The 19,322-nt window shown below is 41.0% G+C and overlaps 1 protein-coding gene and 1 pseudogene across 2 annotated transcripts in view; one reads left to right on the top strand and one right to left on the bottom strand.

Annotated features, from left to right (window-relative positions):
• The window catches only part of TARS3 (threonyl-tRNA synthetase 3), a 59,905-nt gene that overhangs the window by 8,053 nt on the left and 32,530 nt on the right, over positions 1-19,322 (top strand). For both annotated transcript variants that reach the window (XR_001180710.2, XM_004759847.3), the window contains exons 3-9: positions 1,283-1,406; positions 7,033-7,154; positions 8,734-8,851; positions 12,797-12,861; positions 16,693-16,771; positions 17,440-17,586; positions 18,359-18,457. Coding sequence is in view for 1 of the 2 variants with exons in the window: in XM_004759847.3 (XP_004759904.1) it covers positions 1,283-1,406; positions 7,033-7,154; positions 8,734-8,851; positions 12,797-12,861; positions 16,693-16,771; positions 17,440-17,586; positions 18,359-18,457 (754 nt within the window). In the remaining variant the exon portion in view is untranslated. The remainder of the gene's footprint in view (positions 1-1,282; positions 1,407-7,032; positions 7,155-8,733; positions 8,852-12,796; positions 12,862-16,692; positions 16,772-17,439; positions 17,587-18,358; positions 18,458-19,322) is intronic.
• Positions 12,368-12,508, bottom strand: LOC123389341 (annotated as a pseudogene).

Raw genomic sequence — 19,322 nt, 5'->3', positions numbered from 1 at the left:
TACATTAATAACAGTAGCTAGCATTTAGTAAGATGTTTTTATTGTGAGTGTGGCCTTATTTAATCCTTAAGATAAATGGATGAGGAAGCTCCTCTAAACCCCATTTTACAGATGAGAAAACTGAGGCTGAGAGTACACCGTTCAGTGTTTAAACCCAGGTTGGTCTGACACCGGAGTAGGTGCTCTTAAACCACAGCTCTGTACCACTGCTCACCTTACAGAACTTACAGAATTTCAAACATCATACTGGAAAGAGGACATGGTCTCATAGTACCTGACATTATGAGGGGACAGAGAAAAGTTATCTTTGCACCTTCCCCCGGTTGGAACATTTAGCAGACTATTCCAACAGAGGTCATTAAAGCACATCTCCTGACCCAGCAGTCTTCAGGAATTTTTCATGAGGAAATGACTGGGAACTAAGATGTGTGTTCAAGAGTGTTCACTGCAGTATTATTTGTCCCCAAACAAAACAAAGCAAAACCCCCCACAAAGAAATACCCAAAATGCCCAGCCACAGAGGATTCAGTAAGTAAGTCTTACTAGTGTGTTTCTCAGGTGTGTCTGTTGTCAGGGAAATGTGTGACATTACTGAGTTTAAGAAGTATGTTACCATACTGTTATGCTGAAAAGAAATTAAAAAAAAAAAAAAGAAGTATGTTACCAAATAATATATCCAGAATGGTACTGTTACTAGGTTTTTATATTGATATATATATTTATCAAAAATTGTGATAGGACATACAACAAAATGTTAACAGCAATTTCTGGGTGCTGGGATTGAGGGTTTTTTTTTTCTTTTTCTTCTTTGCTTTTCTGTGCTTTCCCAGTTCTTAATGTGTTGTTTTGTCAATAATTTTCAAACAATAAATGTGTGTGGGGTGTGTGTGAAGAGAGAGAGAGAGAGAGAGAGTGAGAGAAGGATGGGTAGATATAGAAAAAAACTTAAAAAGACATGTACTAAAATGTTAGGAATAGTTATTTCAGGTTGGTAAATTCAGATGTGATTTTTATTTTGTTCTTTGTGTTTTCTTTTTTCCAAGTATTGTTGTTGTTGTTGTTGTTTTGTTGTTGTTGTTGCTGTTGTTTTTTTTACGGTGGATGTGTACCACTTTTGTATTTAAAATAAACGTTATGAAATAAAAAATCTATTCTATTAGTTTACATTTGTACTTTCTATTCACTTAAGAAAAAAACCCTGGAAATTATTCTAATCTTTTGTTTTAATGAATCATTGTAGAATGTGATAAGGTTAACTCCCAACTGACTTTTCTCTTACTAGTCCAGAACTGGCTGAAAGCGCAGTTGTAGCCAAAGTAAATGGTGAACTGTGGGACTTGGACCGTCCATTGGAAGGGGATTCCATTCTAGAGCTGCTTACATTTGATAATGAGGAAGCTCAAGCTGTAAGTATTCAAAATCCAATTAACAAAACAAACTTTGTATTATAAATGATATTATGCATGAAGACACACATTAAAGTCAAGAATGATGAGTTTTGTAACCTTCTAAGACTTAAAATTTGTTTATTGGTGTTTAGTATGTATTTCATGAGTTTCTATGGACTAAGTACAAATATATATCACCTTTTAAAGAAGCCCCTATTTATCGTTTTTTAAAATAATTGTTTCCTTATGCTATAATGCTTTATTTTAAAATCAATGTATATTCCAAATGAAGTTTAATAGATTCTTAAAAATGGGTCTACTTTATAATACAATATGTGTAGGAGAGTTTGAAAACATTACCAAAACTCAGATATCCTTTAAATAGTTATTAATGTACTATTCTGTAAAATAGATACCAGATTTTCATGTAGGTCTCTGATATGCATCGTTAACCTTGACTTTGTAGTTTTCTCTTCACGCAGCCCATTATCCACCTAAAACATAACCTATTGGCTTAGGTAACATTAATCTTGAAACTTAGGCTAAATTTCTTGATTTATCAACCCAAACTTATAAGAAGCATATTATTATTACTTTTCCTTTTAAAGCATGTGAGGTATAATAATCCAATAGCTAAATAATACAATATTAATAAAATCACATTTAAAAGTGATTCAGAAAGAGCAATTTTTAGAAGAAATACATAGCATCTATGTATTATTTAATTTTTCTTGTGAGTTGTTAACACCTGTCTCTTAACTTGATCTTAGATGTCATCCCTAGTCTCTAAAATTTTATAAATTCCCTCAGTCGGCTGACTAGCATCTAAGGCCTTAGAGGCACGCATAGGCACTACAGGGCTGCAGTGGACAAAGCCTGGAGACTCCCACTTCCAAGGGTTTCAAGAGTTTACATTCAGTGGGAGGAGGTAGTAAACAAGAAAACAAACAACTGAAGGTTTCAGATCGTGTCAGTTTCTGGAGGAGTTAAATGGGGGCTGGAACCAAGAGCCGCCATGACAGCTGGCAGGGCAGTTAGTTTTGATCCTCAACTCAGGGCCCAGATTCTACCTGAAATCCTTACTTAGACCTTCCCACACTGGCTCTTGGTTTATCTGCAGGTGTCCCTCCTGAGAGTCTTTGAACTTTTTCAGTCTGCCAGGTACTGGGATGGCAGGGGATGGACGAACTACCAACTTAAATGTTCTTTGGAGATGTGGGCATCTTTGGGGTTTTCCCTCCTCGAATTCAGTGACCTCATGAAAAAGAAAACATTTGTTATCACGGGAAATCTTTCTAGGGTGCTGAACTAGCAGGCCCCTCTGCTTTCTGTGCTCAGAACATGGTATCTGACATCAGATTGTAGGGTTTCCATAATTATGTGTGGTTGTTGATGCAAATGATAATAGGTAAACACATTCACCAAATGTTTATTTGCCAAACCATTACCAAGTGACCCTGGCCCCTCGAATCCCCAGTTACCCTACCACATAGGTAGGTTTTATTTTTTTTTATTTTTAAAAAAATTTTTTCAATTTATTTATTTTCAGAAAAACAGTATTCATTATTTTTTCACCACACCCAGTGCTCCATGCAATCCGTGCCCTCTATAATACCCACCACCTGGTACCCCGACCTCCCACCCCTGCCACTTCAAACACCTCAGATAGTTTTTCAGAGTCCATAGTCTCTCATGATTCACCTCCCCTTCCAATTTACCCCAACTCCCTTCTCCTCTCTAACACCCCTTGTCCTCCATGATATTTGTTATGCTCCACAAATAAATGAAACCATATGATAATTGACTCTCTCTGCTTGACTTATTTCACTCAGCATAATCTCTTCCAGTCCCGTCCATGTTGCTACAAAAGTTGGGTATTCATCCTTTCTGATGGAGGCATAATACTCCATAGTGTATATGGACCACATCTTCCTTATCCATTCGTCCGTTGAAGGGCATCTTGGTTCTTTCCATAGTTTGGCGACCGTGGCCATTGCTACTATAAACATTGGGGTACAGATGGCCCTTCTTTTCACGACATCTGTATCTTTGGGGTAAATACCCAGGAGTGCAATTGCAGGGTCATAGGGAAGTTCTATTTTTAATTTCTTGAGGAATCTCCACACTGTTCTCCAAAGAGGCTGCACCAACTTGCATTCCCACCAACAGTGTACATCCTCTCCAACACATGTTGTTTCCTGTTTTGTTAATTTTGGCCATTCTAACTGGTGTAAGGTGATATATCTCAATGTGGTTTTAATTTGAATCTCCCTGAGGGCTAATGATGATGAACATTTTTTCATGTGTCTGATAGCCATTTGTATGTCTTGATGGGAGAAGTGTCTATTCCGAGATCATGACCTGAGACGAAGGCAGAGGCTTTAGCCCACTGAGCCACCCAGGCAGGCCTCAAGCTTTGCTTTTCTATACGGTTTCTTTTTCATGAATATGTGCTAAATATTCATAAGTTGCTTTATGTTCAGTATCTTAATATGTCCATAGTAACAGGAAAATAAATTCCCAGAACAACAACAACAAAAATCTTTGTTACTAAAAGAAGCATCAAGATCTTGGAAAAGTTACTTCGCCATTCTAAGCTTCATCTGTAAAATAGGGATTAAAACCTACTTGTGTCTGTTCACATATTTTATGGACATAAAAATCTTGAGGCCCACCTGGGTGGCTTAGTGGGCTAAAGCCTCTGCCTTCGTCTCAGGTCATGACCTCAGGGACCTGGGATTGAGCCCCTGCATTGGGCTCTCTGCTCGGCAGGAAGCCTGCTTCCCCCCCTCCCCCGCCTGCCTCTCTGCCTACTTGTGATCTCTCTCTGTCCAATAAATAAATCTTAAAAAAAAAAAAAAAGCAAATCTTGAAAACTCAGATCTAAAACAATGAGAAATTAATGATTTTTTAAAAGCATTTTTGCCTTATGGAAAAATTCAAGACCTTTTATATTGTAAAAGATGATTCTATTTGTAAGACTAGTTAGAGCATAATGTAACATACAGAAGAAACTCTTGCTGCCCTCTAGATAAGTTCATATAGAAAAACGACAGGAAGAATATTCACGTAAAGCTGATACATACGCACAACAAAAACAAAGGGCATTTTATAAGATGGCAACAGCTTGCGAGTTTAAAACACAGCTAATGGTATTTCCTTTTGTAAGCATATTGTCCAGTAAAAGAATATATATAGGTGTTTATTATTCTGCTTTAAATCTTTGGGGGAAGTCCTAGGGAAACCCTTGATAGTAGTTTCTTCCAGTCCCTCAGGGCTTGAATCGGGCTTTGCTGCCCATTTCAATGGCCATTTCCCCCCTCCCCACCAATCCTCTGGATCCTCTCAGCAGTAGTGACAATGACCCATGCCCTTCTTTTAAGGTCCTCCATGCCACCATTGCTTTCCTGGCTTCATTCCCACCCTTGGTTCTTTCTCAGTCTCCTTTGCTGGCTTTTTCTCCTTCATCTGCCGGCAGAGTGGAGAGTTCCTCCGTGCTCAGTCATGGCACCCTTTGTCTTTAGATTCCCGTTCCAAGCTGCCCCGTCTGTTCACGGTCCGCTGTCAGTTCTTCTATCTGTAGCAGGACACGTCTCAGTCTTGTGTACACTGCTGCCTGTGGGGTAGCTCCATCCACAGAGATCGTACGGGGGTCTTCAGCATGGCCACGGTGGAAACCTTGATTGTGGCCCCAGAACGGATTTCTTCCCTGTCTGCCATCTCAGGGTACACCTCCACGCCACACCTGATGGCTCTACCTGGAGTCTCAGAGGCTGTGTGTGTTTACTGCCTGCTCCCTCCTCAACAGTCTCGAATTAATTAGTAAGCCTTTACTTTCCTGCTGTGTCTTGAATCTGGCCACTTCTCCCAACTCCACTGCCACCATCCCAGAGTCTACGATGGCATTATTCTACCACAACCCGGGAAAACTACCCACCTGCTGTCCTGTTCCCCTAAAGTCCCTTCCCGTACTGCTACCAAATGATGTTTCAAAAATGTAAATTGAATGATTTCTTTTCTGCTTAAAGCCCTTCACTGCATCTCATTGCATTTAGAGTAAAAGTCAGCCTCCCTCTTCCCCAGCCACCTCCCCCACCCTAGCTCCGCCCCAGGCTTGCGAGGTTGCTGGCCCTTTCTTCCCTCTGCAGCCTTTCTCAGGCTACCCTGCGTTGTCCCTTACATGTTAGCCACGCAGGCCTTCCTGACTCCCTGTGCAGGCAGAGTCTTCACTGTTAACTCTTCATGACAGTGCCCTGTCCATCTCCCCTTAAATGCTCTTCTCACCTTGTGATTATGCCCTTGACCTAGTTTACTGATGCTTTTCTCTCCCACACTGTGCTGCAAACCACATGAGGGCGGTGACTCCTTTTCTTTCACTGTTGTATCCCTAGCACCTAACTCAGTATTCGGCTCAACAAATATCTAGGTGTGGACAACGCACCAAAGAAGAGACTTGGGTTCATGTTGACAGTTACTCTGCCCTCCCAGCACCATCCGGAGCAAAGGGGCTGTGCCCAGGGACTGACACTCTGGGGCTGTTTGCAGATCCTGCCCCAGCCTAAGGCTGCGGGTTGGGATTGCACGTAGCCTGCCCAGCCGGCCAGCTACCTCCGTTTCGATCAATTTTATTTGTCAAACAGCTTTCTCATTGTAATGTTTCCTATTTAATAAGGGAAAGGAGGGGCTGCCAGGGAACTCCACTGTCTTGCTTCTTTGGCACCTATATTTGATGACTTCAGTTAGCTTTAGTTTATCCGTAAGCCATCCATTCCTTGGGCATTCAAAACCAGATTCAAAACCCAACTTTCCGACTTTGTAGACCTGTAGAGCAGCTTGTGGACGGTGGTAAAAGAACTCACGTGTGGGCTGCCCGGGGCTCTCAGGCAGCCAGCTGCCATTCCCAGCCCACACTTGTCTCCCTCCAGAGCGATCTTGTCAAAATCCGTTCAACCTGTGAAGACTGCCGTGTAGATGCAAGCTACTCTGGTCCTCTGCATTCAGCTTAGAGGCTGTCCCTGGACAGAAAGGGAAGGAAACTGGTGTCTGTCACTCCTTGCTTCCCTCCACACTGGGCTGGACTCCACACTGGGCGGCTACTCTGCTCAGCATCCCGAGCGGGTGGTGGAGGCTTTTACGACCGCTCTGCAAGTGAAGACACCCAGAAGTGGTTTCAGACCTGTGCTTACAGCTGAGACTCAGGACAGCAGTTCACAGTAGAACCCAGCTTGTGACCCTGGTGTAATTGCCAGGAGCTCTCAGAAAGTGTTCTCTTCAACAAGGGCATTAAAGCGTTTCTTTTTTCTTTTCTCTTTCTTTCTTTCTTTCTTTCAAGATTTTTCTTTACTTATTTGGTGAGAGCACAAGCAGGCAGAGCAGCAGAGGGAGAGGGAGAGGCAAGAGCCCCACTGAGCAGGGAGCCCGATGTGGGGCTCCATCCCAGCTCGTGACCTGAGCTGAAGGCAGTCGCTTCACTGACTGAGCCACCCAGATGCCCCTACTGAAGTGGTTATTTTTTCAGACTGATGTTGCTCTGTGTCTTGGCATTTGTCCCCTTAAAGGCGATCCGCTTGCCTCCTTGTGTGATGGGACTGACAGTTTTCCATGCCATCATTGCAATAGCTACTGGCCTCTGTGTTCCCCACAGGTGTACTGGCACTCCAGTGCTCACGTGCTCGGGGAGGCCATGGAGCTCTACTACGGAGGCCACCTGTGCTATGGTCCACCCATTGAAAATGGATTTTATTATGACACGTTCATTGGAGACAGGTAACACCCCTGCAGAGCCACTTCTGAAGGCATGCGTGTATCATGGTTACATATTAATTTAGTGAATGTGTCTATGTTCTGTAACTTGAGTATAGACTGCACATGTTGGAAAATTATTTTTTTATGAGTTTAGATTCCAGAGCAGCTTCTCCAACTTTCTTTCTTCTCCCCAGAAGGAAGTGATATACCATTTATCTCACATGAGATGACATCTCATGTGAGATAAATATACCAGAGCCTAGTACTAACTTAAGAACAGAATCCCAAATGTAATCCCCAGAGAGCGGTCAGTTCAGTTTCCGCTCCATGATAATGAAGGGCGCTACCCACTTTGGCCAGACATCTTGCTCAGATAAGTACCGGGCAGAGTAGACAGAGAGGCCTCGCCTTGGGTAGGTCTGTGTTTGAAATCACTAGCCACAGGCCCAGCCCCAGCCCACCAGCTGTATCCCGATGGCTCTTAAGGACTAGATGCCAAAGATGAAACCTTCCCATTTCTGTCCCGCCGTCAATCCAGTTCTATCTCCTAAACAGTTCTCCACCCTCTCCTCTTCCTTCGTACTTCTGCCTCATTTAGACCCATGATTTCTCTTGCTAGATGACTTTGGTACATTTTTGTCCTTAACTTTCACCACTGCACTGAGCACCCAGTACCATTCAACGAGATTCTCGGACCGTCTATCTTGTGCTCTGTGCTTGATGCTGGTGATGCAGCAGGGAACAGATTAGTCTGTCCCCGTGGAGCTCACAGTCTGTTTAGCTTACATGAGAAACAAACTAACAGCCATCTACTGTCAGGTGGTGATGAGTGGTAGGGAGGAAAAGAAGCCAGGTAGGGGGAGGTGTGTGCCATGACAGGTGGTCAGGAAGGGGGAAAGAGGTGCTGAAGCAGGGACCCAGACGGAGGAAGGGAGCAAGTTCTGAGGCTGGTGTGTGTGTGGGCGGGGAGGGGAGTGTATTTATGGACATTTGGGGGAAGAACATTCTAGGCCTCTGGAACCTCCCTGGTGTGGGCCTATGCCTGGCTTGTTTGAGGAAAGGCAAGGAAGCCGGCGTGGGTGAAGGGGAGTGAGAGTAAACCAGGGAACAGGTGAAAGGGGTCAGCCTCTGGCTCCCAGAGGCCCATTCCCTGCGAGTGCCAGACTGGACAGGACAACTCACACCCACAGATCTGTCCCCAGCCCTGATTCTATAGTCACTGAAGGCAGGGATTTGTGGGCACTTATTATAGCTCTTTTGAACAAAAGTGTCGATGCATGAAGTATAAGCTAGACCGCACGAAAAACAGACCTCAAAGGAGCTTACCCTCTAACCCGGGAGGATCCTAACAGGGCTTTCCAAATTGCAGAGAACTGTGGGTAAATCATTTCCTCTGTCCGGGGCCTCCCTCAGGATTCTTCTTTGAGCCATGAGTAGATCTGGCGTGCCTGTGGACTTCTACCTCTCTGAAGGCCCGGTGCAGTAAAACACAGAATTCCTCAGTGCAGACAGGGTGTTGCTAAGTGACAACGGTCTACAGAAAGGACATCGCAGGACGGCTGAGAAATCTGTGTTGACCCTCCCTTGCTCTTCTTTTTAGGGCGGTGTCCAGCACGGAACTGTCAGCCTTGGAGGACATCTGTAAGACCATCATCAAAGAAAAGCAGCCTTTCGAAAGACTGGAAGTCAGCAAGGAAGTGCTCCTCGAAATGTTTAAGGTGATTTCGGGAAACTCTTCAGAATGAGAAAACCTTTTGCCAGGAATATTAAAAATGATTAGTTGACATAGACTGCTTTTTTTTTTTTTAAACAGATAATTGAGTGTTGCTTGCCACATTGTTCCAGAGTTTGGCAGCCTACCGTGAGGTGGTCCCTAGTCACCCAATGTGATATGTCCCTACTGAGTCCCAAACATTTCATTTTATTTTATTTTTTTAAGATTTTATTTATTTATTTGACAGAGAGAGAGAGAGAGAGAGAGAGATCACAAGCAGGCAGACAGGCAAGCAGAGAGAGAGGGGGAAGCAGGCTCCCTGCCGAGCAGAGAGTCCAATATGGGTCTCGCTCCCAGGACCCTGAGATAATGACCTGAGCCAAAGCAGAGGCTTAACTTACTGAGGCACCCAGGCACCCCTGGAACATTTTAATGCAGATTTATGTAGGTGGAGGACCAGCTGAATAATTTTCACGTGTGCGTTTATAAATGAGATCAATTTTGAGTGTTAATATTCTGACTGCTAAATTCAATGCCACTTCTGCATTCTCTTTATATTATTTTGACCAACGTATGTAAATATATTCCTCATCTAATCTAATTTTTATTTATTTATTTTTGAGAGAGAGAGTGAGAGTGTGTGTGCACACGTGTGAGCAGGGGTGGGGGAAGGGGGGGAGAGGGGCAGAGGCACAGGGAGAGAATCTTCAGTAGGCTCCACACCCAGCCCAGACTGGAGCCTGACAGGGGACTCAGTCTCACAGCCCCGAGATCATGGCTGTACTGAAATTGAGAGAGCCAGATGCTTAACCTGTTGAGCCATGCAGGTGCCCCCTGGTTTTAATTTTAAAATCATATCAGAGAAAGCACGTGATTTGAATACGTAAGACTATTAGTTCTGTGGGCTGGAATTAAAATATAGGTTTGGGCTAGGTAAAGTTGCAGCTTTTCATGTATGTGTGTGTGTGTGTGTGTGTGTGTGTGTGTGTGTGAAAATACGCAAACTAGAAAAATTTATTATGTTAACCATTTTTAAGTATATTCATATTGGACAACCGTGACCACCATCCATCCACAGAGCTTTTTTCTCTTTTCCACCTGGAACCCCACACCTAATAAACACGAGCTCCCCTTTTTCTGCCTCTACAGATTTGACTACCCTAAGAATGTATAAATGGAATCATATCTGTCATTTTGTGACCTCCTTTCACTAGCGTTATGTCCTCAAGGTTCGTCCATGTTGTAGCCTATGTCAGAATTTCCTTCCTTTTGAAGGCTGAATAATACTCCGTCATATGTATTGACAGCATTTTTTTTGTTCATCCATCTGTTGGTAAACACTTGGGTTGTTTCCACCTTTTGACTATTGTGAAAAGTGTCTCTGCGAACATGGCTGTGCAAATATCTGTTCTAGTCCCTGCTTTCAGTTCTTTGGGGTATATACCCAGAAGCTGCTGGATCATATGGAAATTCTCTGCCAACTGCCAGAATGTCTGCCACAGGAGCCACATCATTTTGCATTCCCATCAGTGATGCCCAAACGTTCCAATTTCTCCACATCCTCGCCAACGCTTGTAGTTCTCTGTTTTGTTGGTAGTAGCCATCCTAATGGGTGTGAGGTGGTATCTCATTGTGCCGTTGATTTGCATTTCTTGGATGAGGAGTGATGTTAAGCATATTTTCATTGACCTGTTGGCCAGTTGTGTGTCTTATTTGGGGAAATGTCTATTCCTCTGCCCACTTTGTAATTGGGTTGTTTTTTGTTGTTGAATTATAGGAGTTCTTTATATATTCTGGATATCAATCCTGTATCAAATATGTGATTTGCAATTATTTTCTCCTGTTCTGTGGGTTGCCATTTTGCAGCTACTCTTAAGAACTAAACTTAAATGTCTGTGAAGAAAAATGATTTGATTTAAACATATAAGTATGAAACATACTCATGTTTCATAAAAGTTAAATCATACAAATCGATTTTTTTCTCTCAACAGTTATCCCCTTTAAATAATCATTTAATAAAAAGTACCTGGCACCAAGGTAGTAGTGATGAAAGCAGGAAAGAAAAGAAAAGGGTCTGGTAACTTTTTAATGTAATGATAGGATCATTTTCTATAAACTTTGTTTTCGTTTTATGCAATAGAACAGCCATGTCCTCAGAGTTTTATTTATTTTATGTTGTTAAAATTGGAATCTTCTAACCTGAATGCAAGACCTAAAACCATAAAAATCCTGGAGAGCACAGGCAGTATCCTTTTTGACAGAGGCTAAAACAGCTTCTTTCTACCTATGTCTCCTGAGGTAAGGGAAATAAGAGCAAAAATTAACTATTGGGACTACATCAAAATAAAAAGCTCCGTATGACAATGGAAACAATCAACAAAATAAAAGGCAGCCTATTGAATGGGAGAAGATATTTGTAAATAATATATCTGATAGAAAGTTAATATATAAAATATATAAAGAACTTATCAAACAACACCCCAAGAAAGAATAATCTGATTAAAAATGGGCAGAAGACATGGATAGACATTTTTCCAAAGAAGACATCCAGATGGCCAATAGACACACGAAAAGATGCTCATCATAACTCATCACCAGGGAAACACAAATCAAAACCCCAATGAGATATCACCTCACACCTATCAGAATAGCTAAAATCAACAACACAAGAAATAGAAAGTATTGGCAAGGATATGGAGAAAGGGGATCCCTGTTGTCCTGTTGGTGGGAATGCAAACTGACGCAGCCACTCTGGGAAGCAGTATGTGGGTTCCTCAGAAAATTAAAACTAGAACTATCTTAGGATCCAGCAATCACACTACTACGCGTTTACCCAAAGAACACAAAAATACTAATTCAAAGGGATACATATATCCCTCTGTTTATAGCACCACTATCTACAATAGCCAAAATATGGAAACAACCCAAGTATCCATCAGCTGATGAAAAGATAAAGAAGATGTGGTTTATAAACCTACAATAGAGTATTATTCACCCATAAAAAAGAATGAAATGTTTCCTAGGAAGACATGGATTGAGCTAAATAAGTCAGAGAAAGACAAATGAATGATTTCACTCATATGTGGAATTTAAGAAACTAAACAAATAAGCAAAGGGAAAATAAAAGAGAGAGAGAGGCAACCCAAGAAACACTCTTAACTACAGAGAACAAACTGATGGTTACCAGAGGGGAGGTGAGTGGGGGGATGGGTGAAATAGGCGATGGGGATTAAGGAGGGCACCTGTGGTGAATACCTGGTGATGCATGGGAGTGATGAGTCACTATATTGTACACCTGAAACTCCTAACTGAAATTTAAATAAAAACTTAAAAGAAATACATTTTGGAAATGTGATGAAAAAAATCAGAATCTTCTGGAACAGTGCTGTTTAATTAAAAATATAATGTGATAATGATGTACTATATATGTTGGCTAATTGAATTTAAATAAAAAATTAAAAAAATAAAAATGTAATGTAATCTACAAATCTGAGCCACATATGTAATCTTAAATTTTCTGGTAGCCACATTCTAATAGCAAAAGAATGGTGGGATTAATTTTTATAACATTTTTTAACCCATTATATCAAAAATATCACTTCAGTCTGTGATCGACATCAAAGTACTTCACTTGATCTTAGCCAAAAGGCCAAGAAGCGATGACATCAAAGTACTTAATAAGTTATTTTACATCCTGTCCTTCACAGTAAGAAATCCCTTGTGTTTCACACTTAAGCTCATCTCATTTCAGACTGGTTCCATTGCAAGTGCTCTGTAGCCACTCGGGCTCGTGGCTCCTGGTTTGGACACTACTGTTTTCAGCTGTGAGCTCATGGTATTTCCCGGGTCTCAGCAGCTAAAACACAGTAGACATCCATTCAGTGTCTGTTGAAGAAAGTAAAAGTTTTTCTTCCCACATAATAATATGCAAATATATTTTTCTTTGTAGTACAATAAATTTAAGTGCCGCATCCTGAATGAGAAAGTGAACACGCCAACTACGACAGTTTACAGGTAAAGCATTTTTAAGCATTGCTTGTGGTAAACTTGGTGTGAGAAGTAGAAGCAGTTGGTCTTTGGGTGGATGGTGTATTTGTAAATTCTCATGGTTGATGTACTACTTGGGTTTGGGACTCCAGAATGTTATCAGCAAAGGGAAATTACTCCCTCTTCGTTTTTATTTATCAGGCTGTTGCTAAACCCTGAATTTTTGTTTCCTGGACGTTAGAGGTGATGGCACCTTTCCCCCCATGGGTGAGACTGGGTTTGTCCTGTGCCTTACATTTTAGTGGGGGCTGTTAAGGAAGGGAATTTTGTTTTGCCCTTCCATATTCTTATTAATGTGGCAGCGAGAGTTGCTGAGGCCATCTTTATCCCACAGTGATTTTTCTGCCTCTCACCACATTCTCCGTTTCCTGGAGTCCAAGAGCATTAACTTTCATGCATTAGCCAGATGGTCATGATGAAACATAATGAAAGACAATGTGTTTTGGGAACCAAAGGCAAATCAAATAGTAGGAAGAGGCAAGTGAAGTCAGTACCACATGACTTAGTTCTGAGCCCCTTTTTTATTCATGCATTTTTTTTAAAGCTACCTGACAGGTAATTGCTGTCCTCCATGTCTGTGTGTTCTGGCTGGCTGGCTGCTTCTGTGACCTTCATGGTCCATCTTAGAAGATCTGATGTGTATGTAATTGAAATCACAGCTATCCTCCTAAGGGCATTTACTTTCCACAGTAATTAGTATTAAGTATTTATGGTTCTGGGGATTAATTGTGCTGTAAGTCAAGTCATCTCCCCTCTAAGCAAAGCTATGCACAGGGCATTTCTTGCATTATAATATGAACTCATTGCCCTTTGACATTGAAACAGGATAGATACCTGCTTGCCTTATTTTTTCCATTCTCCAATGACCTGATAAGGTTTTATTATTCATTACCTGTAATTCAAATTAATAGAATTTGCATTTTAAAGCTTAAAGACACACGAAGAAATAGAAAAGATATGCTGTTTTAAAAATTCTGGCTTCTAATACTTGAGCCTTTTTGGTTATTTCTTTGAGCCTTACTTAGGTCAACACTGGCACTTCTTACTCTGCCAGTTTAATTTTTGGAAAATGAATTGCTTTTCTTTCTATAGGGTTATTTAAAGATTTAAAGTATTGAGGTCTTTCATGTTAATTAGGCATTTCTTCCATTCCTCTGATTGTTGGTTTACTACTTCCATTTTGGGCAGAGAACAATACAGCCTGGTCATTCAAAGAAGTGATATTTTCATCTTTAAAGCTTATTTCAGTTTGGTGAATAAACCAGTCCCTCTATGTATTCATTGTTATTTTTAACCTTTTAAGCAGTGAACTTTAAAAATATTTAAAATTGGTTACAGTAGTTAAGGAACAACTCACTTTCTTTATTAAATTTTCCTTAAATTAATTGATTTTTAAGGACCTCCCCTCTGACTGTTACACAGATGTATAAATACTGTGTCATTTGTATTTTAAATGTTCTGTTCTTGGAAAAAAAGTCTGCTTATTAAGGTTTGGGGGTCCTTGTTTGTTAGAGGTACGAGAGAATTCCCAGCAACAGTATTAGATGCCTTTTGTTTTTTTGTTTGTTCTGTTTTGTTTTTGAAAGAGAGAGAGAGTGGGCTTACACTGCCCGTGAGGAGGGGACAGAGGGAGAGAGAGAATCTTAAGTATGTTCCATGCCCAGCACATGATGCGGGCTTGATTGCTCGGCCCTGAGATCATGACCTGAGCCAAAATCAAGAGTCGGACAATTAACCAACTGAGCTATCCAGGAGCTCCACCAAATTTTTTTTTAAATTTATTTTCAGCTTAACAGTATTCATTGTTTTTGCACCACACCCAGTGCTCCATGCAATATGTGCCCTCTATAATACCCACCACCTTGTTTTAATAGTTGTGTCATCTCTGACACCACTTTTAAACCTTGGCCGGAGAGTTGCACTGTAAGTCAGTGTTCTGTTTTAGTAAACCAAAAGACAAGTAAGCATTTTGTCATAATGCCAGAGAGCCTAAAAACAAATAGAACACTCTTGAAATTTATTTATTTACTTTTAAAACAGCCCTGATTTTTTTCTTTTATATATTTCCTCAAATTTTCTTTTTTTAAAATTTAAGTTAATTTAATTTTTTCAGTGTCCTAAAATTCACTATTTATGCCCCACACCCAGTGCTCCATGCAATATGTGCCCTCCTTAATACCCACCACCAGGCTCACCCAACCCCATCTCCCCCAAAACCCACGCATTGTTTTTCAGAGTCCACAGTCTCTCATGGTTTGTCTCCCCCTCCAATTTTCCCCAAATCCCTTCTCCTCTCCACCTCCCCATGTCCTCCATGTTATTCCTTATGCTCCACAAGTAAGTGAAACCATATGATAATTGACTCTCTCTGCTTGACTTATTTCACTCAGCATAATCTCCCCTAGTCCCGTCCATGTTGATACAAAAGTTGGGTATTCATCCTTTCTGATGGAGGCATAATACTCCATAGTATATATGGACCACATCTTCTTTATCCATTTGTCTGTTGAAGGGCATCTTGACTCTTTCCACAGTTTGGGGACTATGGCCATTGCTGCTATGAACATTGGGGTACAAATGGCCCTTCTTTTCACTACATCTGTATCTTTGGGGTAAATACCCAGTAGTGCCATTCAGGGTCATAGGGAAGCTCTATTTTTAATTTCTTAAGAAATTTCCACACTGTTCCAAAGTGGCTCTACCAACTTGCATTCCCACCAACAGTGTAAGAAAGTTCTGATTTTTTTAAAAAAGGTTTCATTTATTTATTTGGGACGGAGAGAGAGTGCACACTCATGCAGGGGAGAGGAGCAGAAGGAGGGAGGGAGGGAGAAGCAGACTCCCTGCTGAGCAGGGAGCCTGATGCAGGGCTCCATCCCAGGACCCTCGGATCATGACCTGAACGAACGGAAGGCAGAGGCTTCATCGACTGAGCCACCCAGGTGCCCCAGACCTGATTTTTAAGAACAGGTTTAGATCTACAGCAAAATGGAGAAGGCACAACAATTTCTCCTGTACCCCCCCTTCACCCGTGCACAGCCTCGCCCACTCTCAACACCCCCCACAAACTGACACATGAGACACAAGTGATGGATCTTCACATGATGGACATGTCACAGTCACAGAGAGCCCAGAGTCTGCATCATGGTTCACTCTTGTTGGGGTTTGGTGAAGTTTCTTTTTAGAGTGAGGTATCAAGTTAGTACATTTTGTATAAATTGCAGGTAATTTTGGTTTTGAAAGTTAGTGTAGAGCAGGGGAATGACTTTTTGATTTTATGAAAGTGGAAGGGTTTTAAGAGCCTTGGGATATGACATTGAAAAGTGGGGTCTTTATGTACAGTTACTTTCAGAAGATTATGTAACTTTTGAATTTTTTAAAAAAAATTGTATTTACTTATTTGAGAGATAGACAGTGAGAGAGATCATAAGAGGGGAGAAGGTCAGAGGGAGAAGCAGACTCCCTGTGGAGCTGGGAGCCAGATGCAGGACTTCATAGCTGGACTCCGGAATCATGACCTGAGACCAAGGCAGTTACTTAACCAACTAAGCCACCTAGGAGCCCCGTAACTTTTGAATTTGAGGAGAGAAGGGAATACTGGGATCTAAGGCTAGATAAATTGCCTCTTTATCCTAAATTAAAAATTAATTTTATTTTAAGTTGTCCCCAAATTAAAAATTGACTGAAGATGTATAAATAAGTGAGATCCTTCACTTTAAACATGAAAACTCAGTTTGTAATGAATGATCCGTAAAGCTGAAACTGTTACCTGGGCATGTCTGAAATATTTCATTATAGGTGTGGTCCGCTAATTGACCTCTGCAAAGGCCCCCATGTAAGACACACTGGGAAAATTAAAACCATAAAAATTTTCAAGGTAAGGATTTTTGTTTAATACAGCAAACTTAAGATGACCCGGATAATGAGGAATTTCAATCATATCTTTTATAATCTGAACATTGCAGTATTGTAAAATACTTCATTATTTAATTTTTACTTAAACTTCTAAAAATACTATAATTTTTTACATTTTTGATAATTAGTACCTTACAAGTAGCTGTTAACTTTTTATTATCGAACCTTACTTTGCCTTTCTTTTTCATATGGCATGTTAAGATATTGATCTGCATATAGATAGTTAAGATATATAGACATAAGATTGTTAAGATATATAGATTTATAGATGTAAAGATATTGTTTTCTCAAATCACCATAAGTGAACAAGAACACTTGACTGGATCATCACGTCCCCCTTCCTCTGCTGCTGCTCTCTTTGGTGGTGCAGTTACTCTTGGCCTTGCCTGTCTTCCCCTTCTCCCACACTTCCCATTCCCACAGTCCACAGTGGACTCAATCATTTTCTGATGGATTTGGGCTGGGCAGGTTTAATTAGACTCCATTTCACAGTCTTCCCAGGAGTACTAAAAGTCATCTTTAAGTAAAGCCATGTGGATGATATTGCAGAAAATTGTGCACATGTTTAAAATCAGGTTTATTTGTCACCAAATGTTTGGTGTGCTTACCTAAATCCTGCTGGGTGTGTAGAATTCCTCAACGTATTGGGAGGGAAATCCCAAAATGGAAACACTGCAGAGGATCTACGGGATCTCCTTCCCTGATAACAAGATGATGAAGACCTGGGAAAAGTTCCAAGAGGAAGCCAGGAATCGAGATCACAGGAAGATTGGAAAGGTACCTGCGTGTCCTGGTCCCCAGCAGGATGGGGATTTTCCTTGTTGGCCTCTGATTAAGTTGTTCGGTGTCTCTTCATCTGTTGTCCAGTCTTCTGTTCTTGCTAGCACTCTGAGTTGACTTTGCTGTTGGGTTCTTGCATGCTAATCTCCTAAATGTCTTCTTACCTCTTGCCTTCCCGTGTCTTCTGTTAAATTTAGAAATGACACCCTTCTCTCATTCTTACCATGAAACAAAAATAACATACTTTGTATTTGGGCAGCAGGGCAGAAAGAAAGAAGGAGATTTGAGAGCAGGCAGACCCGGGTTTCAGTCTCCATGGGGCCATTTAGGAGCTATGTTATGTGGGGGCCCAGGTATTTGCTTCTGGGACTCCCTGTGCTCGTCTCTTCCTCGGAAGCCCTTGCAGGGCTGGTGCAAAGACAGATGCTGGATGGCGGCAACATGGGGCAGGTGTTCAGTGGTGACAGCCATGATACAATCCCCACCAGGTAGAGCCCACCTCCCGAGGTGATCTTTTCTGAACTTTGTGCCACGTTCTCTGCCCATGAGGTCCACGCTCCCAGGTGCCCAGTCAGAAATCAGCAGTAAATAAAAGGTGAATGAAAAGCTAACTAACCATAAATACAAATTGTGATTTTATATGCACTTCGGGAAGTCAGTCATTAGAAGATGGAAATTGTGACTGAGTCATTCCTAGCATGTCACATACGTATAGTGAATATTGATCAATGGCAGTGAGATTTGAGATGCATTTATTGTTTTAATCTAGGAACAAGAACTGTTCTTTTTCCATGATTTGAGTCCTGGAAGCTGCTTTTTTCTTCCCAGAGGAGCCTTCATTTATAATACACTTATGGATTTCATACGAGTAAGTTAACTTTTAAAATGTTTTTCTTATCCAGCCCCATTTTACATTTTATTATTTTCTTTCATAGTAAGATGGCCAAGCATTTTCATTATCTTTAGTTTGGTAATATTAATAAGAGTTTTGAACCTAGAAGAGAAATACTGGGTTGAGCCTCAGAAAAAATTGAGATAAATTCTATATTCCCTAGATAAAATGCATTCTTGGGATTTCAATAAGTGCACCTCCCATCCATGGAAGTTTCTAGAACATGAACAATACAGAGATAAGCATTATTAGGCTAAGCATGGAACTCCCTGTGAAGGAGAGGAAAGGAGGAAGTGTCTAACTGGTACACAATGCTAAATGATGAAGGGTCGCTTCTCAAAATATGGTCCATGGTCCCTCTCCATTGTCCATGGTGTGACATGTCCAGGTGACTTGGCAACTCCATCCAGAGCCAAGAGTAAAGACAACTGTATAAAATACCTTCATGTAATAAAGGTAAAATCTTCGTGTAAAATCTATAGATTAGAAAGTCTTCAGTTTATATCATTTGAACTACAGATTCTGTTCAAAGATGATCAATGTAGACTATTAGGACTATGTTTCCTTTTTTGCATGTGTTTTTGTCTTTCCCATAACTAATAATCATCTAAAATTTTCACTTACTCAGTTTTATATCACTAACTTATTTAGTTCTTATCACTAATTCACCCTCAAACTTTTCCTCAAAACTGCAAAACTCCTTACGCGTGTTTTCTGATGATCCAGGTAATGTCTCAGTAATTTTCAAAATGTGGTCCTCTTGTTCTAGAATTAACTTGCTATAGGGATTCTTGCCAACTGGCATCTTAGGACTTGCTTTCTTCATCAGTCTCGCGACTCC

This window comes from Mustela putorius, unplaced genomic scaffold (genome assembly GCF_011764305.1).
Source record: "Mustela putorius furo isolate JIRA1106 unplaced genomic scaffold, ASM1176430v1.1 tig00003972_pilon_pilon_pilon, whole genome shotgun sequence".
Taxonomy (NCBI): domain Eukaryota; kingdom Metazoa; phylum Chordata; class Mammalia; order Carnivora; family Mustelidae; genus Mustela; species Mustela putorius.
Note: the sequence above shows the minus strand (reverse complement) of the source record. Positions and strands in the feature narration are given on the sequence as shown.